This window comes from Lathyrus oleraceus, chromosome 1, assembly GCF_024323335.1.
Source record: "Lathyrus oleraceus cultivar Zhongwan6 chromosome 1, CAAS_Psat_ZW6_1.0, whole genome shotgun sequence".
In the NCBI taxonomy this organism is placed as follows: domain Eukaryota; kingdom Viridiplantae; phylum Streptophyta; class Magnoliopsida; order Fabales; family Fabaceae; genus Lathyrus; species Lathyrus oleraceus.
In genome coordinates this window covers 404,129,982-404,140,202 of record NC_066579.1, presented here as the reverse complement: position 1 = coordinate 404,140,202, position 10,221 = coordinate 404,129,982, and the positions used below count along the sequence as shown (strand labels likewise).

The window sequence follows — 10,221 nt, the reverse complement described above, 5'->3', positions numbered from 1 at the left end:
TGTTTCTGAATATTCCTGTGAAAATTTTAAAAAATAAATGTGATCGAGTAAAATATTTCATGATTTCAATCAATATATATATCATAGTAATTTATTTTAAATATGAAAACAATGAATAATCATATCAGAACGATAAGTTGAAGTTTATCATCTCCCATGTTTCTCTACAATATACAAGAAAACAAAACATAGACAACATGCCTAGTCATCTTTATTTAGGGTCAACCAGAAAGATAAGTAGTAGGGCATACAAAACAAAATCGATGACGAAAACTTTCAAACAAAGAATCTATGGAGTAAATAAAGATTTCCTTATTCATGTAATATATTTGGATTTATCATAAGTGAAAAAGAAAAAGCAGAAACTATAAACCACGTGACGAGTGCATCATTGTATTCATAATAGTACTAGTACTAGTGAGAAAAGATTCGAATTACGAAATTGAAGCCAAAGAGGTGGATTGGTCCTTATCACTATGATAATGTCGAATCTCGATGATAAATGTGTTACTTTTGTTTTTAACGCTACTGGAGTAAAGTTTATAGATATGAGCTCTTAAACTTAAACATTGTCCTCAAATCTTATTTCAAGATCAATATTATTAGTTCATCGTCATAATTAAGATTTAAATCCTCATTGAAAATTGTGTTTTAAATTTAATATAATTTTATAATTAATATTTTTATTATTTTTTTCAATATGAATTTTTTATTTGTGGATTTTTTAACATGTACCCGTAGGACACAAGTTAGTATTATTCAAAAAATAAATAAATTAAATGACATTTTTACTCTTTTTCCACACTAATTAAACCACATAACACAACCATAAACCATCTCCATACTACATCAGTACATTACTAAACAAAAAATAAATTACAAAAATAGGAAGTTTTGTGTTAGTAGGTATTGTTAGGATAATTTTAGTAGTTGAACTTTATAACAGGAAAACAACAAGTCAATTGAGTTGCTGTTTAATTTTAATGATGACAACACTTAATATCAAACGATATTTAATGAAGTCAGTATCTGTTGAAGATAATTCAAATGATTGAAGATGTTCAAGATGATTGATTAAGTTATCTTTTTGAAGATGCTCTCACTACTACAAAATATAAATTTTGTAATTTACTACGACCATTTATTCCATCAAAGTAATATCTATTTATCACATGCATTTTTTTCTTTCTAATTTTATTTTTCTTATGATCCAAATTAACAACCGTGGTGAAATATGAAGGAGAGACACGCTTCAAATCCCAACACCAATATTTTTATGTTTTTTCGTTACAAAAAAAATGTGTTTCCTTAATTTCTATTTTTAAATAAAAATTAAACTATTTTAAACCACAATCCTTATTGACAATTGGGGTTAAATGTCAGGGACATTTCACCACGATTTCCTTTATCAACTGTGATGAAATATTTTACCTATATAAACTAACTTAACTCACTTCAGAACAATTTGCACTTCATACATGAAACTCTACCTTATCTCAATCTCACAAAACTTCAACATATTTTTACAAAACTCAAACATAACTTCTTCAATTAGTATGGATCAAGGAAATGTGTCACAAATCTTTGCAAAACAAAAACATGAAACTCATTTCTTTGTCTTCCTCTTCACATTTCCGGTATGTACGTGAAACATTTTCCACCATTCTTTAATTTTTTTTGTTGTTAAAACTATTTGTCTTTTAGGATTTATTGTTTTTCTTTTTACTGAGACATTAAATCATATATATTGAATGCTTTTTTTGTGGAGTTGTTTTCTTATTTTGTTGAGTTAATAAGTAGGTTAACAATTATTGTTGTTGTTATTAAGATTAGATTAAAGGTTTTATGTTGTTGTTTTTGTTGAGATAATTGAAAATTTTATGTTATTGTTAGTTATGTTGTTGTTCTTGTTGATACAAGTAAGAGGTTTTTGTTAACGTTGATGTTTTTGTTGAGTAATATATGTTGTTTATGTTGAGTTATATATGTTATTGTTGTGGTTTTTTCAGTTTTATTGTTGTTTTTTTGTTGAGTTATGTTTTTTTTTTGTTGAGTTATGTTGTTACTTTTGTTGATACAAGTAAAAGATTTTTGTTAATCTTGACATTTTTGTTGAGATAATAGTAAAAGATTTATGTTATTGTTGTGGTTTTATTAGTTATGTTTTTTTTTAGTTATGTTGTTATTTTTGTTGATACAAGTAAGATGTATTTGTTAATGTTGGTGTTTTTGTTGAGTTATATATGTTGATTTTGTTGAGTTGTATAAGTTGTTTTTATTTAATTATATATGTTGTTGTTTTTGTTGAGCTATGCTATTTTTTTTATACAAGTATAATATTTTCGTTAATTTTGATGTTATTGTTGAGTTATATATGTTATTTTTGTTAAGACAAGTAAAAGGTTTCAGATATTGATGTGGTTTTTATTAGTTATGTTGTTACTTTTGTTGAGTTATGTTGTTGTTTTTGTTGATACAAGTATAATGTTTTTTTGTTAATGTTTATGTTTTTTGTTGAGTTATATATGTTGTTTTGTTGAGTTATATATGGTATTGTTGTGTTTTTTTTGTTAGTTGCGTTGTTATTTTTTTGTTGATATAGGTAAAATATTATGTTGTTATTTTTGTTGCTCAATGTTGTTATTGAGAATGTTATTCCTTATGCAATTTTCAGTTTTGTTGTTCCTTTTGAGTGACCGCATTTGGTAAAACAACATGGACAACACAAAATGTAAATTATGAAGAGGCATCATATGGGATAAGATGTTCCAATATGTGTGCATCATCTGGTCTCAGTCTATAAGTCAAGTTTCGTGAGTAAATTTGAGTGTTATGTTTTCTCCCAGAGGTTATTACAATGAGTTGGTTAGTTTTATTTAGTGTTAAAGTTTGTTCAAGTTCAAGAAACTTGTTGAGCAAGATGTTTGGAACATATTGTATGACACATGGGTGCGCGTTCTGCATAGAATGCATCATATGATTCAATATTGATTCTTGTACGATCAAATGATTACTTTTGAAAGAAGTTTGTTAATCTAAATCAATTTGGATTTTTTTTATTAATCCATAAGTCTGAAGAAGATTTAATTAGATATGGTTTAATTAAAAAGATTTAGATTTGGCATAAATAAGAATATTTGATTTGATTGGATTTGCATTGAATAAAAGATTTATTTGAGTATGCTTTGAAGGAAGTTTTGTTTCAGATTCAGTTTATTCAAATATTGATATGCAAAGATATTGATTGAAGATTTATATTCCTTGAAGAGATCTTATTGAATTTGTTTTTACTTACAAGATTTAGAGTTGCACTTAATGAGGAAATTTCCAATCTCTATTAAAGATGATTTGAAGTATGGTTCAGTTTTATTAAGAGATTTATTCTGAATCCTTTATCTGAGAAGATGGAATTATGATTTATATCAAGTAAAGATTTTGTTTGATTTGTTCAAGATTCATGGACAAATGTCAAGCCAAATGTTCCACGATCCGTGAGACATCTATCTCAGACTAATTACAAAGATTTCAATCCTTCTAGTAATGATTTGAATGATCGTGTGTGTTTTTGGAAGGTGTGTGTAACACCCCAAATTTTGCCCTAAGATTAGTCGAACCATCTCGCGTTCTGTTGCATTTTTGCATTTAACTAATTACTAACAAGTTCTTGTAGTTGGTTGATTTTTGCAGGAAACATCGCGTGGTGCGCTCTTTAGCTTATGAAGGGCAAAACGGTCATTTGTTTACAGCCGGCCGTCAAGTTTGAATTTTGAGTTGTAATCAGGAACTTTGGTTTGTTTGATCTGGTTGGGAGATTTTAATCGGAAATGGTGTCGGAAGCGAAGTTAGTCGGATAACCATATTGCATTGTACCGTCATTTTATTTTAAATTAATTTTATTTAATTCTATTTTATATTTCATTTCATTTTAAAATAGATCATCTCATTTTAAGTTTTATTTTATTTTAAAATAATTAATCTCATTTTAAGTTTTATTTCATTTTAAAATAACTAATCTCATTTTAAGTTTTATTTCATTTTAAAATAACTAATCTCATTTTAAGTTTTATTTCATTTTAAAATAACTAATCTCATTTTAAGTTTTATTTCATTTTAAAATAGCTAATCCCGTTTTAAGTTTTCATTTCATTTAATCCCGTTTTAAGTTTTCATTTCATTTTAGATAACTTCATTTTAAAAAAAAATTATAACTTTATTTCATAGTTTTATTTTAATTCTATTTCCAACATTAAACAAACAGCATATGCAGTGGTTTTCATTTTGTTTTGCATAATCATAATAATAGTTTTCCACAAAAATAAGGAATTTTTATTAACTCTTTACACAAAAATAATAATACATAAAATTACAAAAATAATAAGTACATTTTCTACAAAAGGAATCATAAAATTCTTAAGTTACTATACTGTCCGATGTCTATTCGCTCCGATTCTCCGACTTTTCCGACATATCTTCAAACCTGCAAAATGAGCAAAAACAAGGAAATTGAATCGGTTAATTTGACACCCTCAGAGATATCATCATCGGATGTCCGGTTCGCGACCTCGGCCAGAACAGGGCAGATGTTTGTTCTTATCGAAAGGCACCGAAAGATGAAGAGGAAAACTGCATTTTGAGATTGCTTGGCCAAAAAGAGATTATACAGAAAAGAGCTTATTTGAAAAGCCGGTTTGAGAGGAAAATTGCATTTTGAGATTGCTTGGCCAAAAAGAGATTATACAGAAAAGAGCTTATTTGAAAAGCCGGTTTGAGAGGAAAATTGCATTTTGAGATTGCTTGGCCAAAAAGAGATTATACAGAAAAGAGCTTATTTGAAAAGCCGGTTTGAGAAGTGATTTTTCTCAGGAGGACGGTTTGCCCCAAATGGGACCTTAACTCCAATCGTCCTATGAAAAAACACAATTCCAACAAAAAGTCCAACAAGCTGAAATAGTTCAAACAAAACCAATTCAGAAACCAGTTCAGAAAAACAGTTCAGAAAACCAGTCCATCGAACCGGTTTAATTAACAAGTTTTCAAATCCACTGGATCCGTTCAACAATCCAAGCAATAGTTTTTTCCGAAAAAAAAGCAAGCAAATCTAAGAAAACTTTAGAAAACCACACAAGATCCTGTCAAACTCAGCACCAATATCTCCTGGAAAAGAGGCGTTAAGTTCGCAGCGGCGTCGCAAAAATCGTCCAGGCCCATCAAACGGAAGTATAAGAGTTTCATATGGTTCTTCAAAAAAGAGGATCGAAGAGAAGAACTTGCCGCAACGGCTCAACAACAACAGAGGTTCAGAGGAGCCTCCGCTCCTTCATCATCACCTCGGATCACAAACGGAGAAAGAAAAAGAAGCAAACCTTGAGAATAACGATCTGAACCTAGCAAAGGAAAGCCATCGAACCGTCACCGTCGAAGCCGCAGCCAGAGGCCTCAGAAAGTTCTTATCACCGGCCGTTCTTCACCATCAACAGGTATAGATTTTCGGTCATTACTAATTTTTGGATGATTTCTGTATGTTTCGTGTTTAGGTATAATGAATTGAAGAAGAAATAGGAGCATGCATCAATGGAAAGGAAGGGGAAAGAAGCTTTCGGAAAAGCATCCATGGCGGCGAGGCACACATGCAGGAAGCGAAGAAGAGGAAAAAGGATTGTCAAACCCTAACCAAGACAACCTAGCCTTTTAATTTGTTTCTGCTTTACTGTCCTTCACTATCTTCCACTTTTCTTTTGTTTTGCTCTTTATTTTATTATAATAAACACTATTTTTTTAAAAATATTAATATTGAAAAGTTAGTAGGGGTTTAATAATTGGGATTCCTCAAATAGTTGTAGATTTTTATATAGGTTTATTGTAATTAATTTGTTTTAGTAACTTATAGTAAAAAAATATCCTTATACCATTAACATGTTTTAACAATAACCTGTAGTTAGTCTTATTAATTTACTAACTTTTAAAAAAAAAAATTTGTTTAATTAGCAATATGAGTCGTTGGTTAAAGTTAGATTAATGGTAAGGATAAAAGGTCCGCTTGTTAGAAATCTTTGTTTTAAATTAAGAATTAGCTTTTTTTTTTTTAAATAAAACTTAATTTTCTTTCTTATCGTAAAAATGTAAAAATTAAAATTAAAATAGATCTTTTTTTTTTTTGTAAAATAATTAAAAATATGACAGGGGTTTTTTTCTTAAAATAATAATGAACCCGTAACAAAATTTGTATTTTTCTCCTTCAATTTAGCAGTTTCATTTTTGCCGTTGATTTCTGTCTAACTTTTCACTAATGTTCTTTGTGTTTCTCCTCAGATCATGCTTAAATTCCGATTAATATTTATTCAGTTTATTTTGTTCCATGGATGTAATTTACGCGAGGCCATGGTCGCAGTTTATTTTATTTTTGCATTTTTTTGGGATTTGTAATTTACGCGAATGATCATCGCGACAGCTTTCTTTACTTTCAGCACTTTATTTCTGCCATATAATATTTTGCCATGTTTGCATGTTTTCCCGTTATTTCCCTTCCGAAGGAATTAGGTCTAGCCGTTTGACCACCGAGTCAATAGCCTTACCCTTTGAATGTTTCAAAACCCTAATCAGCTTAGGCGTCCCGCCGCGGACCCAAATGCCCTTTACCCTAGCTTTAGGTCAAAGAGTCGTACTCTGTTGTAGGGTTTCCCGCCGTGGAATCCCTAATAATTTCAACCCTAATTTTAATTAACAAATTCAACGTAGAGGTTGGAGCCTCCGCACTCCCCGTAAGCGTGTCCTTAAGATACGTTTATTCCCCATTGAAACCTTGACCACAGTCAAGACGTTTCTAACCTCCCTTACGAGGGGAACTACAATTACTCTGATTCCATTCCCGTCAGGATATGTAGGCACAAGATGCGACGTCTTGCCGAGTAAACTTAGGACTAACCCTTAGGTCTCTTTTAGGTCACTTTATCCTTTAGCTCAGTACATATTCCCAACAGATAATAAAAATAAAAAGACATACAATAAACAAAAGGTTCCTGTAGAGTACTACAGAAGTTTAGGGTGCTAGTACCTTCCCTAAGCTTAACCAACCCCTTACCTAGGTATCTCCCCGCATTGTGCTTACGATGCAAGTATAGGTTTTTCCTCTTTTGACCTTGTCCTTCGGATAAATCAAAGAGCGGTTGTGAATTAAGAATTGTGATTCAAGCTAATTAATAGTTTGATATCCTATTTCCACCGCAACAGAAAATGGCGACTCCACTGGGGAACAACATAATTAAGGGTTGCCCCTATTTTGTTTATTGTATGATATTTTATACTATTAATTGTATGTATATATTATTGTGTATTATGGGGGGTATCTTTGTTGTGAGGTAAGTCCTACACCCGGATTTGAGTGAACTTATTATAGGAGGTGATAGATTCAACGAAGCTTATAGGGAGTTGAATCCCGACCAAGCCGACTTGAGAATCACCGCTCAGTTGAGGCCCTTTTGAAAGGTAGTTCTGTTGAACGAGTAATCGTGAAGACACTTACTATCTTCGATGGGAGCCTATGACACTGGGGACCGTAGTTACCTTAACACCACTTTGGCCTTATATAGGACGTAGTGCGGGGACTATGAGGGAGTAATCCCAAAATAGTTGCTACGCGATACCACACTCAAAAGAGGTTCTCTTGAGAATATTATTAACCACCGAGTCAATTGGGAAATTGATAATATCCGAAAGATGGACTGATGACTTTGGGCACCGATTTAGAACCCTTGTTCCGCAGGTACAATTAACCCTATAGTACATACCTCTGTGGGATGGGTAGACCTTGACTTCCGCTCATATACCTTTAACCTAGGACTTTGTGTGTTTATGTGCATTACATCCATAAAACATCACATTGCATTACATCTCATGGAATTCAAACTTTATTTATGAACATCGCAGGCTACCATGGATTACAATAAGAGAAACACCTTGAAATACTCTTTTAAGAATTTTAAGTTGGATGACCTAAGGAAGCTAGGAGCTTTGGTTGAAGATCAAGAGGGGTTCAAGGACAAGTACGGAAGGCTATTATCCTTATTGAGAATCCAAGTGAAGGATGGGCTTCTTTCTACGTTACTACAGTTCTATGATCTGGATTACCATTGTTTCACGTTCCCAGATTATCAGCTATTACCTACCTTAGAAGAGTACTCTCAGTTGGTGGGGTTACCTATTATGGATAAGTCTTCGTTCCCTTTCTTAGAGAAGGACCCTAAAGAGGAAGACATTGCTAAAGCCATATGCTTAAATGTGTCCGACATCAAAGGCAATATGATCGCCAAAGGCGGAACTGTAGGGTTACCTACGCTTTTCTTAATCAAGAAAGCCCAATATTATGCCGATCATTTAAGCATGCCTACCTTTGAAACAATCCTTGCTTTGCTTATTTATGGAATGCTACTCTTCCCAAGTTTTGAAGGATTCGTTGACATTAACGCCATCAAAATATTCATGAAGAACAATCCAGTACCAACGTTATTGGGTAACACTTATCATTCCATACATCTCCGGAATTTTCATGGTGGAGGAATGATCACCTGTTGCGTGCCTTTATTATACAAGTGGTTTATTTCGCACTTGCCCAAGTCTTTTTTGAGTCTTGACAAGGGATTTTGGTCACCAAGGGTCATGGCGCTGACACACTCGGACATCGTTTGGTATAATCGTGTGTATGATGGAATACTAATTATCGACAGCTGTGGAGACTTTGCCAACGTACCTTTACTTGGTTTTAATGGAGGAATCAGCTACAATCCAGTCCTAGCTCGCCGACAGTTAGGGTATCCCTTGAAAGAACCGCCTAAAAGTGTTCATGTGGAGAAAATATTCTTTAAGGGTGACAAAGAACTTCAAGATCAGATTGTATCCGCTTGGCGTCATTTGCACAAGAAAGGCAAAGAAAGTTTGGGAAAGCCGAATTGTGTGTCTATGGAACCTTATCTTCGTTGGGTCCGGGAAAGAGCCATCAAGCTGAAGATGCCTTATCCTCGCCAAGATCCTTTACCTCCGAGAAGAGAACCTGTTTTAGTATTCATGTCCGAAGCTGAAAAGTTGGAAATCGCTTTGAAGAGATCACAACATGAGGCAGAAACGTGGAAAAATAAATATCAGGTTATCGTCAGTGAGAATGAAGAGCTACAAATGCAGCTGCAGGCGAAGAATGAAGAAGTGCTTTCCTACAAAAAGAGAAGAATCTACGAGGATTTATTTTCCTCCGACTCTCCGCCTACTCGTTGAAGTCGTGGACTACGCTTCCTTAGGGCTTTCGTAGCTTTTATTTATTTTTTTTATTTTTTTTCCTTGTTAAGATTTTTTAAGAATATTTATTTGTAATCCATTTTCAAATTAATAAATAAAGATCCCAATGGTATTCCGCGATGTTCGTAAAGGCTTGAATTCCATGAAATCTTTCATTCGCATTTTGCATCACATTTTGCATTTCATGTGTCTCCCGGTTGTCTCATACTCGGTTCTAACGCGTACAGTTTCGTCACCCTGAATCGATACAACACTAGAGCTCAAGCTCGAAGAAGGATGGAAGAGCACGCTCAAGAGATGGATCGCGTTAACAACGAGCTAGCAGACCTTCGAGGGAATGTAGGAACGATTATGGAACTACTTCAGGTTATCAATGCAAAGATGGATACTCAGCCTACTGTGGTCTCTGAGATCAACACTACCGCTGCCGTAGATCCGCCGGTTGTTTCAGTTGAGAACCCGTTTCCTTATGGTCTTTCGCAGAGTTTCATACATCCGCCTGTTGTTACGTCAGTTCAACAAACTATGCCAGTTGCACAAAGTGGTCAACAAGCCATGCCGGTTATACAGAACGTTCAACAGACTGTGCCTTTGGTTCCCGAGCCTCCAAAGGTGGTCCCTACCTTCACACAAGCTAATGTCCATACTCGGGTGCAGCCTTATCTTAATGAGCCTGTTTATGAAATTCTGGATGATAATGATGAAGGGTACCAGCCGCGTGATAGGCTCCGCGAGGAGGTTGTTACTATTGATAAAAGATTAAGAAAGATGGAAGGAGACCAGATCTTTGGTGCTGCTGCTAGAGACATCTGTTTGGTTTCCGGTTTAGTTATTCCGCCAAAGTTCAAGACTCCGAACTTTGACTGCTATGAAGGGACTACATGTCCGAAAAGCCATTTGATAATGTACTACCGTAGGATGGCTGCCCATGTGGAAAAT

At 33.6% G+C, this 10,221-nt stretch overlaps 1 protein-coding gene and 1 long non-coding RNA gene across 2 annotated transcripts; both read left to right on the top strand.

The window, feature by feature from the left end:
• The first annotated feature begins 1,377 nt into the window (after window positions 1-1,377).
• Window positions 1,378-3,063, top strand: LOC127075587 (uncharacterized). The gene is made up of 2 exons (XR_007786588.1): window positions 1,378-1,637; window positions 2,675-3,063. It is a non-coding gene; the product is annotated as an uncharacterized LOC127075587 (long non-coding RNA).
• A 4,866-nt stretch (window positions 3,064-7,929) lies between these two features.
• Window positions 7,930-9,261, top strand: LOC127111520 (uncharacterized). Its single transcript, XM_051046186.1, has one exon. The coding sequence runs from the start codon at window positions 7,930-7,932 to the stop codon at window positions 9,259-9,261; it is 1,332 nt and encodes a 443-aa protein (XP_050902143.1).
• The last annotated feature ends 960 nt before the right edge of the window (window positions 9,262-10,221 follow it).